The sequence below is a fragment of the Sebastes fasciatus genome, chromosome 1 (genome assembly GCF_043250625.1).
Source record: "Sebastes fasciatus isolate fSebFas1 chromosome 1, fSebFas1.pri, whole genome shotgun sequence".
Classification (NCBI taxonomy): Eukaryota; Metazoa; Chordata; class Actinopteri; order Perciformes; family Sebastidae; genus Sebastes; species Sebastes fasciatus.
The window spans coordinates 34,372,195-34,385,669 of record NC_133795.1 but is presented as its reverse complement, the minus strand read 5'-3'; the positions used below and the strand labels follow the sequence as shown (position 1 = coordinate 34,385,669).

At 40.8% G+C, this 13,475-nt stretch overlaps 1 protein-coding gene across 1 annotated transcript in view; it reads left to right on the top strand.

Annotated features, from left to right (window-relative positions):
• Window positions 1–2,553: 2,553 nt before the first annotated feature.
• The window catches only part of gnai2b (guanine nucleotide binding protein (G protein), alpha inhibiting activity polypeptide 2b), a 56,545-nt gene continuing 45,623 nt past the window's right edge, over window positions 2,554–13,475 (top strand). The window contains exon 1 of the mRNA XM_074645396.1: window positions 2,554–3,292. Within this exon, the coding sequence (XP_074501497.1) occupies window positions 3,175–3,292 (118 nt within the window). The 5' untranslated portion in view covers window positions 2,554–3,174. The remainder of the gene's footprint in view (window positions 3,293–13,475) is intronic.

The following is a 13,475-nucleotide window of genomic DNA, read 5'->3' as shown; positions in this document are numbered from 1 at the left end:
TATCCGATCAGTATCGGTATCGGTGCATCCCTAGCAAAAACACAAAACACATGTTTAAAGAAAGAGGACAATAAAATTAATTACTGTGAGACATTTCTGATGAAACCAACAGTTATTATTGTAAAAGAGTTTATATATACAGTATATACAGTGCCTTCAGAAAGTATTCAGACCCCTTCACTTTTTTCACATTTTGTTATGTTGCAGCCTTATGCTAAAATCAATAAAATTACTTTTTTTCCTCATCAATCTACACTCAATACACCACAATGACAAAGTGGAAACAGAATTTTAGAAATATTTGCAAATTTATTAAAAAGGAAAAACTGAAATATCACATTTACTTAAGTATTCAGACCCTTTACTCAGTACTTAGTTGAAGCACCTTTGGCAGCGATTACAGCATCGAGTCTTCTAGGGTATGACGCGACAAGCTTTGCACACCTGGATTTGGGGAGTTTCTGCCATTCTTCTCTGCAGATCCTCTCAAGCTCTGTCAGATTGGATGGGGACCGTCGGTGGACAGACTTTTTCACGTCTCTAGAGATGTTCGATTGGGTTCAAGTCGGCTCTGGCTGAGCCACTCAAGGACATTCACAGAGTTGTCCCTAAGCCACTCCTGCGTTATCTTGGCTGTGTGCTTAGGGACATTGTCCTGTTGGAAGGTGAACCTTCGGCCCAGTCTGAGGTCCTGAGTGCTCTGGACCAGGTTTTCATTAAGAATATCTCTGTACTTTACTCCGTTCAGCTTTCCCTCAACCCTGACCAGTCACCCAGTCCCTGACGCTGAAAAACACCCCCACAGCATGATGCTGCCACCACCATGCTTCACCGTTGGGATGGTATTGGGCAGGTGATGAGCGGTTCCTGGCTTCCTCCAGACATGACGCTTAGAATTGAGGCCAAACAGTTCAATCTTGGGTCATCAGACCAGAGAATCTTGTTTCTCACAGTCTGAGTGTCCTTTAGGTGCTTTTTTGCAAACTCCAAGCGGGCTTTTGTGTCCGTCTGGCCACTCTGCCATATGCCCAGATGGCTGAAGTGTTGCAGTGATGGTTGTCCTACTGGAAGTTTCTCCCATCTCCACACAGGATCTCTTGAGCTCAGTCAGAGTGACCATCGGGTTCTTGGTCACCTCTCTTACCAAGGCCCTTCTCCCCTGATTGCTCAGTTTGGCTGGGCGGCCAGCTCTAGTGAGAGTCCTGGTTGTTCCAAACTTCTTCCATTTAAGGATTATGGAGGCCACTGTGCTCTTGGGGACCTTCAATGCAGCAGATTTTTTTTGTAGCCTTCCCCAGATCTGTACCTCAACACAATCCTGTCTCTGAGCTCTTCAGGCGGTTCCTTCGACCTCATGGTTTGGTTTTTGCTCTGATATGCGTTGTCAGCTGTGAGACCTTATAGAGACAGGTCTGTGCCTTTCCAAATCATGGCCAATCAATTGAATTTACCATTGGTGGACTCCAGTAAAGGTGGAGAAACATCTCAAAGATGATCGAATAAAATGGGAGGGAACTGAGCTAAATTTCAAGCGTCATAGTGAAGGGTCTGAATACTTAAGTAAATGTGATATTTCAGTTTTTCCTTTTTAATAAATTTGCAAAAATTTCTAAAATTCTGTTTCCACTTTGTCATTGTGGTGTATTGCGTGTAGATTGATGAGGGGAAAAAAATATTTTATTGATTTTAGCATAAGGCTGCAACATAACAAAATGTGAAAAGAGTGAAGGGGTCTGAATACTTTCTGAAGGCACTGTATTGTAACAAAACCAAACAAAAAACAAAAAACAGGCAATTCAAACAACAGTTGAAATATTAATATACACTGAAAAGTTTTTTTCAGACTTTTTTTCTATGTAAATTTTTTGACATCCTTCAGACCTTCTTTCTTCTGAAATTTTTTTTTGACCTCTTTCAGATTTTTTTGTCAGACTTTTTTTCTATGGACTTTTTTTTTGACATCTTTCAGACTTTTTTTCTTCCGACATTTTTTTTTACATCTTTCAGACGGTCCCGGGAAAAACGGGAAGTAAAATAATAAATGTGTGTGTGTATATATAAATATATATATATATATATATATATGTATATAATATATAGATACTGTATATATACATGTATATATACAGTATCTATATATTATATACATATATATATATACATATATATATATATATATATATGTATATATATATACCCGTCTTTTCTCAGTGTATTTTAATATTTCAAATGTTATTTGAATTTTCTTTTTTTTTCTTTTGTTTTGTAAAACACTTTGAGCTGCATTTCTTGTCTGAAAGGTGCCATATAAATATTATATATTATTTAATATCATTATGTCTTAATGGCTTTACAGAACATATGGCCCAGTAACTATCAGCCACCAGATAAAACATCTATTCATGTCCTGTTGGGGGCGCTATCAACCAACTCTTCTATTAGCCTGATTTATTTCATATTAACATGTGACTAACACCCATCATGAGCCATTTTAACAGTCCTGTCCAGCATCCTCCTGCAAAGAAAAACCTGCAGCTGCACACTTCAGTTAGTCACTGAGAGATAGAGCAGTCCAGTATTCAGAGTACTGCTGTTTAACAGTGTGTGTTTGGTCGTCTGAGAGAGTCTGCGTCCATGTGAGAGCTGCAGAGGAATGAGTCTGTCTGGCAGAGCGCCCACTGCAGTCTGCGCACCGACACTCCTCTAATCAAATCACGCCTCGCTGCTCCTCTTCCTCTCTAATTGGCTCCGCTCGCGCTGCCGTGCAGAGCTCACCTGTTCTAATTGGAGGAATCGCAGACAAAATTGTCTAGAGTGACGTCGAGAGGACTGGTCTACCACTTCCAATAGTCAGAGGGGATATTTGAGGAGAACTGAGGAGAACTGAGGAGCTCGGAAAAGGACTGCAGCAGCGAGCATTCTGTGAATGGTGGCAGGACAGAGACAGAGACAGAGACTAGAGGAGCTGTGAGCGTTTAGACATGGACCAAATGCTTCATCTCTGAGCTCCTACTTGCAGGGACTTACTTTAAAAAACACTCTGGACTCGTCTGTTTTCCTCCCTCTGGACGCAGGAGCTGCTGGCTGTCTGCATCGTTATTGTTTGGCATCGACTGACTTGCAACCCTGAACACCATCAGCACTGAAGCGTCTTGTTTTCGGTCGTTTGGAGCCATGGGTTGTACGGTGAGCGCCGAGGACAAGGCTGCCGCGGAGAGGTCAAAGATGATTGACAAAAACCTCCGAGAGGACGGAGAGAAGGCGGCCAGAGAGGTGAAGCTGCTGCTGTTAGGTAGGTAGGTCACATGAGCTGCTGGTTGAGCCTCAGAGAAACTTAAAGGAATGATTGTTGCTGCAAATAAGACACATCTGCACCGTTTTTAGAGTTAAATCCAGTAAATCCACCTGACTAAAACGCATCTAATGAGTAACCAAAGCAGCTCAACATGATGCTGATGATGTAACTGTATAGGTGTCAGTAGAAATAAAGTTTAGACTTCATCAAATCCTACAGGGCCATCAAACCACCTCCTCCAAATAGCTATAGGGGCCTGTGCAAAACCAGTACAGATAAGAGGCCATTTCAATGCTCATATAGCTTCCAATAGTCAGACTGAAACACATTAATTAGCCCACACAAGGGTCCATGAACTTGGAGAGATAAGTCAGATATCATCATGTCAACATCATGGCACAGCTTCTCAGAGCTTTGAGCTGGCACTTTGCCCAGGAAGCTTAATTCAATATATCAAATTTGCTGTAGACGACAAATAATAATAACATGAACCGGGTTCCACTTCAATACTTCAGCACTCTTAAATAAACATCAGTCTGTTCTCACATAGAAATACAGCAGAAACAATCCCTGTTTGTCTGCTGACAACAGTGGAAAGAAATGTAGTTTTTATTCAATAGATTTTGAAGCTGGAAAACACACATTCACTCTTCTTGCATGCACACACACAAACACACACCCTCCCACTCACTATACCACATTCTCACTTGCCCTCTTATCCAATTCAGCTGTCTTTGTTTGACATCATTTGTCTTTCTCTTATCGTTTAAATGTGCACAAACTCAACTGACAGCTGACCTGGAGTACTGTCTAAAAGGAGGATGTGTGTGTGGGAGTGTGTTCCAATCCACGTACATCCAGAAGTACACTTCAATGTAGTGCACTGTGTGCACTCTGTACTCACTTGAGTAGTGCGTAAATTTCAACGGGGTAGGGTCGTCTCAAATCGAATACTCTGCGGCGCACTGACCGGAAATGACGATCGCAACATTTGACCGCGGCTCGCTACCCGCCAAAATATCTTCTGAAAAAAAAGGAAAGCAGAGTGGAAATTACGTTTCCAACGTCGTAGCCTACGCCTACGATGTGTCCTCCTGTCGGCTGAAAATGTACCGGTATGTTTGCATATTGTATTGTTTTTTTCTGTTATCAACGTCTGTTTGAATAGTGGTCGTGGCTCCGCCCCTTCCGCTACGTAGCCAAGATGGAGGCAAATGAGTGTGGAAAGTGTCCAGCGTTCCACACTCAACGATCTGACCGTTTTGAGTACAACATCCGGGTACTTTGAGTGCACTGCATTTGCCGTACTACACAATTGGAATGCACTATGCACTCAAAATAATGAGTATGTAGTACAGAAGTATGCGGATTGGAACACACCCTGGGTGTGTCTGTGTGTGCAGGGGGAGTGAGAGGGATGAAGTGTGGTTGGAGTTGGACGGGTGTCATCTTGCTGTGACATGCTGTTAGTAGAGGACAGGATCCAGATAAGTGCTGCAGGATTGCTGGTTGGTTTGAGGTCTTTTGGCAGGAATCATACTCACTCATTAATCATCAGCATTAGAAAGAATTATCATTAATAACACTATAGGAGAAACCTGGAGAAGTTGTAGTATTGTTGTCTAAACCTGAAGAAGTTGTAGTTTTGTTGCCTAAACCTGAAGAAGTTGTAGTATTGTTGCCTAAACCTGAAGAAGTTGTAGTATTGTTGCCTAAACCTGAAGAAGTTGTAGTATTGTTGCCTAAACCTGAAGAAGTTGTAGTATTGTTGCCTAAACCTGAAGAAGTTGTAGTATTGTTGCCTAAACCTGAAGAAGTTGTAGTATTGTTGCCTAAACCTGAAGAAGTTGTAGTATTGTTGCCTAAACCTGAAGAAGTTGTAGTATTGTTGCCTAAACCTGAAGAAGTTGTAGTATTGTTGCCTAAACCTGAAGAAGTTGTAGTATTGTTGCCTAAACCTGAAGAAGTTGTAGTTATGTTGCCTAAACCTGAAGAAGTTGTAGTTATGTTGTCTAAACCTGAAAAAGATGTAGTATTGTTGCCTAAACCTATAGAAGATGTAGTTATGTTGCCTAAACCTGAAGAAATTGTAGTTATGTTGCCTAACCTGAAGAAGTTGTAATTGTGTTGCCTAAACCCATTTCATTCAGTTTTACATGTTCAAACATGTTGCTTTAAGTTTCACTTTCACTTTTACAATGTAGTAGGCGTGGTAGGCCCCTAATGATCCATATCTATGGTGCTTATAGCGACTGATACCGCCCATTTAACGGCTTGATAACAGTTGAATCCGGTGTTCTTAGTTTCAGCCCTCAACTAAATTGTTTGTGAGAGAAAATTTTCTAGAGAGCTGATGTGAAACCAAGTTTTCTATCTGGAGACAGAAAGCTCCCTGTGTAACGGTAGTTCTTATGCCACATGTTCTCTGTAAACGTCTCTTATTTAAGCATTTTCAGATCAAAAAGCATCTGCTGGCAAATCGTCTTGCACTTTTTCCCCTCCACTGTAAACTGATGAATGGTTTCACCCTGTTTGATTTCAGCCACTCTCAATCTGCTCTTCTTCACACACGGACACACACTTTTAAATGAGATGTGTCGTGTGTCTCTGAAACATTGCGTATAATGTCAACGTGGTGGACTTGTTGTTGCAGAGAGACTTTAAGGTGACAGTTGACTGTGAGCAAACAGAGCAAAAGTAACTCGTTCAGCAACAGCAAAACATATTGTTAAAGATGTAGAGAAACTAGAACCAGATGTTCCCCGTGCCTGTGTGGGTTTCTTCTGTTTTCCCCCGCAGTCCAAAGACACGCAGGTTAGGTTAACTGGCAACTCTAAATAGCTTCCCTCGGTCTTATCACAATATCTCTGGGCATGTTCCTCCCTGGACTTGTTTTCAAGGTCCAGATCCTAAATCTAACAGGTGTCAATTATTAATGTGATCTGGCATCTTGATTAAGGTCTTCGGTGTGATTAAATCTGTCAGCATGGGGAGTACTAGACCCTCTTTGTTGGTGAACGTCCTGACGAATCAAACAACAATGATTAAAGAGTCACATTGATGTTTTTCAGAGAGCTAACAGCACATGGTCTGATGCTTTTTAAGGCAACATAAATATTTTACAAGATGTCCGGAGGAATTCAGTCACGCAGATTTAGACTAAGTATGGATGGATGTGGAGCTGTTTTTTGGGCAAGCGCAGTTACTTCCTGGAGTCGGTTGCCAGGCAACCAACAAAGACTTAAGGAAGTCACTGCTCCTGGCCAAGAAATAATTCTGCACATAACCTCCTAACCAGTCTGTCAGTTTTCTACTGAGGTTTTTGTACAGATTAAACAAATAAGATATTAGTGTCAATCAGGGAGCTTTAGAGGTGCTGGTAAGATGGATTTTGTTACCGTTTGGACAGAGCCAGGCTAGCTGTTTCCTGCTGTTTCCAGTCTTTGTGCTGAACCAATCTAACCAGCCGCTGGTTATTGCTTCATATCCAAAGGCCCTGACACACCAAGCCGATGGTCGGACAGTTTTGGGCCGTCGACAAGCGTCTGTCGGCTCTAGTCTGCCTGTGTCGGAGTTTTTTTGGCTGATTCAGCATGTTGAATTGGCAGCAGAGCTTGTCGGTGAAAGAAGTCACTCTGATTGGCTGTTCAGCTTAAACAAATCAGTGCACGAGAAGAGAAACGGACGTGAGGAAAGCAAGCCAACGAGTAAAGTCAAGAGGAAAAACATTCATTTTTCATCTTCATCTGATCATTTCAGCACACGGATATTTTCACAACGACACGCCCATCTGTATATGAAGCTAAGCGGTGAGTGAGAGCGTTGTGAAAATGTTCGGCAAACGCTGCTTTGTTTCCTGTATGTATCATAACAACGGCTTGTATATCCGCAGTCCTCGGTCTTTTTGAATGACGAATACAGACTAATACCGCTAGTGTAGATAGTCATTTCCTCTCACGCAGGCGCAGAACGTATGTGCTAACTGATCAGCTGTAGTTTTTGCAGTGTGTTCGAGTGCAACTTGTTGGCCAAGACAAAGGCGATGAAGGGACGCAACAGTCGGCCTTCATCATGTGTCTGGGCCTTAACACACAGTCATGAGAGTGGTATCAATCTACCTACCCATCTTGACAATTCCCAAATGTGGAGTCCAGTATTTAGAACAACATTTTCTCTGGTGTTCTCACACAACACCACACTATAGTTTTTCAGGTCTGCACTGTCACACCAGTGTTTTTACCCCCATTGTGCCGTAGGACAGAGACTTCAAGGATGATAACATGGCAACTCCCTCTGGCTCATTCCAAGTGGCCATTTACTGAAAGCAGTGAGAACGTGCAGGAGGCTGCAGCTTGTTGACTTTTTTACTTTAAAGTGGAAACAGACAACTTTTCAACTTTTCCCCCCTGGCGTTTTTCCTTCTGTTTTGGTTGCGCAATGGTCGATGCGCTTCCTTTTGAGCTGTAAGTCGAGCCTTCATTTCTCCGGTAGATCGTACCTGGTGGCAGACAGGACTGCACAGTGAAGGCGAGGCTTTTAGGGAACCAATCTCAATGCAGATGGTGTCATTATTTTATAGCCATTACATTTTGCAAGCAACATTTACTTCATAATGATAATCTAAAGCCAAAAAACTTGTCTATTGCCACTTTAAGGTTGAGCTGAGGACATGACTTACTGTCGTGTATGAGAAGATACCAACTTGTTCTGGCAAAGAGAAGATGAGTCACTTGATGGTAGCCACTGAAGCATGAAAGGGGTCCATCAAAATCTTCTAATGGCTTTACGGCATTTGGCCAAGTCGTTTTATTTTTTCATCATGAGTTCTCGGAGGAACTAAAAAGCCTGTTCCCTTTTTTCTTGCAGAATGAGGGAATCTGTCTTTGCCAACGATGATGTTCAAAGTGCAAAACCAGCCAGATTACTTCCTAGGGTGTCTGATTTATGTAACAGCTCACGGTTAAGTGTCAGCGAGGTCTAGGGAAGTCAGAATCAAATTATGTGGAGGAGAACGACGTTTATGAACATTTATTTGAGCTTTTTTCCAGACATACTGTAAAGAGCTTTCACGAGTCCTCTAACTGGCTGGGATGATACGTTAAGCCGTATTGCAGCACACAGGGCTAAAATAACAACTTGACAGGTTCAGAGGAAACTCTTCTCTCCACTTTCAGTGTTTTAAAAAAACACTTATTTCACCATGTTGCACCACACTCGATAGCTCTGTGTGCAACCGAACTGACTAGACGTCTTTATCAGACCTGGAACTAGGAACAAAAACTCATGTTGCATAAATCTATGACGCAACGTCTCAGGAAGTGAGGATCATTGTATACACATACATATACATATTGAGGAATGATTTCTAAACATCAGTATTTCCTAGTTGTTACCTTTTTTGAATAATTGTATGTGATGACATAGACCTTCTAAACAGCCCATTCAAAGGTGTTGGTTTGGGCACACATGAATACATAGTTTCTTCAACTAAAAGAACAAACAAACAAAAAAAAAAACGTATCAACCAATCAGTATCATGAAATCGGTGATCGGGCTTTCCAAAGTAAAGGTTATCTAATTGATAAATTCGATGTAAATTGCAGTATTATTAACACTGTAAATATATTTTAATTGCGTCTTCAGTATGCACTGTCCTTAACTGCCTTATGGGCATCTTATTAGGAGAAAAAATGTAAATAAAACTCTACATTAAATGGGTAATATGTAATGTAAATGTAGCCAACTATCCATTACGTTTTTAGAAAACTCGCAGAGTGGTTTGCAGTAGGGCTGTCAATGTTAACATGATAATAACGCGTGAACGCAAATTCGTTTTAACACCACAAATTTTCGCAGTGACACAAATTGTGATTTTTAATTAACTTCTTAAAAATCCGACGAGCCGCCGTTGGTCCCAGCCGCTATTCGATCTTTCGGAGGTAGCGGGCTCAGTTTTAAAGCTAAAGTGAAGATGAGGTTAAATAACGCTCCAAACTTATGCTAAATGTTGGCCATTTTTAAAGGAGTCCCTTGACCTCTGACCTCAAGATATGTGAATGAAAATGGGTTCTATGGGTACCCACGAGTCTCCCCTTTACAGACATGCCCACTTTATGATAATCACATGCAGTTTGGGGCAAGTCATAGTCAAGTCAGCACACTGACACACTGACAGCTGTTTTTGCCTGTTGGGCTGCAGTTTGCCATGTTATGATTGGAGCATATTTGTTATGCTAAATGCAGTACCTGTGAGGGTTTCTGGACAATATTTATCATTGTTTTGTGTAGTTAATTGATTTCCAATAATAAATATAATCATACATTTGCATAAAGCAGCACATCTGCCCACTCCCATGTTGATAAGAGTATTAAATACTTGATAAATCTCCCTTTAAGGTACATTTTGAACAGATAAAAAAATGTGTGATTAATTTGTGGTTAAATATTTTAATCAATTGACAGGCCTAGTTTGCTGTATTTTTTCCCAGCTACTAGGCTACCTGCAATCTGTAGCCTGAGAGGGGAAACCCGGGAGAAATAAAGTCCATGAAGCACTCGCTGCTGGTAAAGCTTCATAAGCTTCTCTCCTCTGAATTGTGGTGGCGGGACAGTAAGAAAACACTGTTGACAGAGAATTCGGTGAGCAAATTGAACTGAAATTACACCCTTGAGTCTTTTGGATTATTTAAAGAAGTTGTAATTGGGTGGTTAAAAGGTGCATCGCATATCACAAACAAATCAATTCCAACATGTCGTACAGTAATCGGAAAGTATTGAGTTAGCTGTTAGCTGTGACTGCACAGGAGTGGTAACACTATTATGAATGCAAAGCTATGCAGCCAAAGGCGAAGAAGTACAGTCACTGATTTCAGTGCAGAGCCTTCAGAGAGCTGTGCAGTGATTGTGTACCCCGAGAAGTGAATGTAGAAGTCAATATGTTGAAGCAGTATGATCAAATTTAGCTAAAATATATGATTGCTTCTAATAATTAACAATTAAATGACCATGTTTATTTAGAAGATGATTATTGCTTACCATCATAAATAATTGTTATTTCAGCACATTTTTATCTGTCACATAATGACAAATTTAAAAGTATCTTAAGGGACAAGATATTGCCCTGTTTGAGGGGAGTATTCAGTTTCCCTGTCGGAACTATTAAGTGAGAATAGACTTTTATTTTTTTTCCAACTTCTTTCCTTTGATACCCCCCCTGTAATGAACCCCTGTAATGAGCCTCCACTGCAGCTCATCTCTAATTCTCACCCCAGGCAGACGATAATAATAGTGCTTCACAGACATGACTCACTTCTCATGACAGAGGGCTCAGGGTGAGACCGTCCATGCCGAGATGACAACTTCACAAATACCCACAAACTGAAAGAATATACTTACACACTGTTAGTCATGTCTCTGCTGAATACCACTAAGTCCTCAATAAATGCAGGCGTATTTATGTGCTGAAGTAGCAAAAACTGGACCCCAACTGCAGTTTTAACTTTGATTTTAGAGATTGCACCTTTACAGATATCACAGCTGAGAGTCATTGGTGAGTTTTCTGTGTGAAGAAAATGAACAACATCCCCTAAATCCCCGGATACAGATTATTTCTGGTAGCAGCATAAAAGAATGACCTCTAACTCAGAACATCACAGGCGAGTTAAGGATTTTTCTTAATGAGGCGTCTTGGCTCAGGGTCACAGTGGACTAATGAGCAGAGGCCTTGCGTGTGTGTGTGTGTGACTTTGGGTCTGTGAATGAGATGATGTGTGTCTCTATAAGGTAGAGTGTACATGTGTCTGCGATCGATTAATATAGTGGGGAGTGAGTTTCCTGATGCAGGATGGCGGTTTATGACTTCCTGTAAGAGTGTTAATGCATTGCATGCACAACTCACACACAGCTTTTATAGTGTACATTTTCAAAAAAGTAATTTTTTAGCCACTAGAGAGCAGACGAGCTCCCAAACAAGCATGATAGACACATAACATATTATAACCTTTTCCTTTTCTAAAGCAGGGTTCATACTAGGGCTAGGCAATATGATGATATATATCGTCAAAACAATATAAAAATGTCTATTGAATATATTTTTTCTATATCGTTTCTATCGTGATATAGGCTAGGCCTATTTTTTTCTCTAATGTCACGGTAACACTTTATTTTATAGGCTTGCAAATTTCATGGTAATTAGCAAGTAACTAGGGGTGTGACGAAATATCCTGCCATGAAATATTGCGATATAAAAACGTGACGATATGCATCTTCGAGACGAAACCTGGATCACAATATCAGGGCATAATAGGTACTACGTACATATGGGGCTCCGGGGGCTGAAGCTGCAGCCTCTCGGGGTACAACTCATGCACAGTAAAATCTGGTCCGCCCTCGCCGAAATTGAACCAATCAATTATAACGCACGGCCGCAGCTTCTGTGTCGGAGCTCCACACACATCAACACACAGCGCAGTCAGTGAACAGCTGATCAGAGATGCCGCAGTGGAGAGACGAGTTGACGCTACGCGCGTTGCTGTTAGTAAGTGCAATGAAACTTTGCAAGTGTAAAGCAAAGATACGTTATTACACCTGTTCAGCAAGCTTAAACACGATGAAACGGTTAAACATGGAGGAAAGCAACGTTTCAATCTGCTCTGTCCGCTGTCTCTCATCCAACGCTGCTGTTTACACAAGCACAGCGCGTTGGCTCGGCGGCAGCACTTTTTTCAGTCGTATATTTTCATCATTCAAGTTTTGTTAAAATTGTTGTTATAATATCGCATTGTATCGAGATCGTGAACCCAATATCGTATCGTATCGTGCGTGAGTGAATCGTCACACCCCTACAAGTAACCCATTTGAAATTTCCTTGGAATTACAGCCGAATTACCCCGATATTTACCTCAAAATATCGAGAATTACTTTATTATAAACATTATTTAATAATTATATGTTAAAAGAGCAATTTAAATACGTAAATTAAGTATTACAAGTATGCCGAATTAGCTCTTAGCAGGTCCTGTTTACAATGTACCCATGTTTGTACTTTGACACTGACAAAAGTTAGAAACGTGATGGCAACTCGGGCAAGTTCTGGAGTTATGAGGAGAAGTACCTTAGTTTGCCTCCATGAGCTATGAATCTCCAACTGCTGACGATTTCAGTAAGTGGGCCAAATTAGCCAAACAACAATGACTAACTTCCTGTTGTCGCATGCACCTGTCCCTTTTATCTCTTGCTGTATCTTTGCCCAATTTTACTGATGGAGAAAAATCTCTTTTTTTCTGTGACTAATTTTGAAATGTTTCTTTTGGCAGTTTCTGCAGCGGTGTCTGCTTTCCTCCTATTCATTGCAACTTCTCCATAGTTTATCCTCATAGTGCTGGATCGTGTGTATGGAAGAGAGTGAATTAAACTAAAAGCCTTCAGGCCTTTATGTGATTTTGAAGTAATTTACACAATGTGTTCTGCATTTTCTGTTGCCGCAGTGGGAGAGAATTTATCTGTTGATACCTGCAGTTATTATCCAGCCTTTTTCTGCAGCCTTTGAAGTTATAATGGAAGTCTTAGATGAGAGCTATGTTTAATTAACTTACATTTATCACAGCTCACAAATACAGTATATGCAAAATAATACTCCGTTCCAAAGTCAATTGGCAATCCTGTATGGTGCAGATAACTAACCTGATCCATGCCCATCTTTCATGTTTCAATCACATTTCCATTATCATTCCATTATAAATTATCATTTATAATTTAGGACGCTTCTTTTATCTCTTTCCCTCCTCGTCTTTTCATATTCCACTCAAACCTCTCTCCTACGGCAGGTGAATAGTGCAAGAGAGCCTCAGCAAGCGGACCAAGACTTTACCTGTATCAACATCAATCCACTCGCATTAGTCACACTCGACACCAAAGAGATGTGACGTATAAGGGCTGCTGGATGACGTAACGTGGTATATACTGTAACTTTGACCTTTTAATTGGTTTTGCAAAAATGAAGGAGGTTTGAGAGTGATGGAAACGTTTAAGTTTCTCTTTTATGATTTTGACTCAGAAAAGACATTTTGTCAGCTTCAATGAAGAAATATATTAAATATTTAGGAAGGTAATATTAAAACTTGAGATGACAATGACATGCTTTATAAGAACATTCAGCAGAAAACAAGGGAACCATCATGTA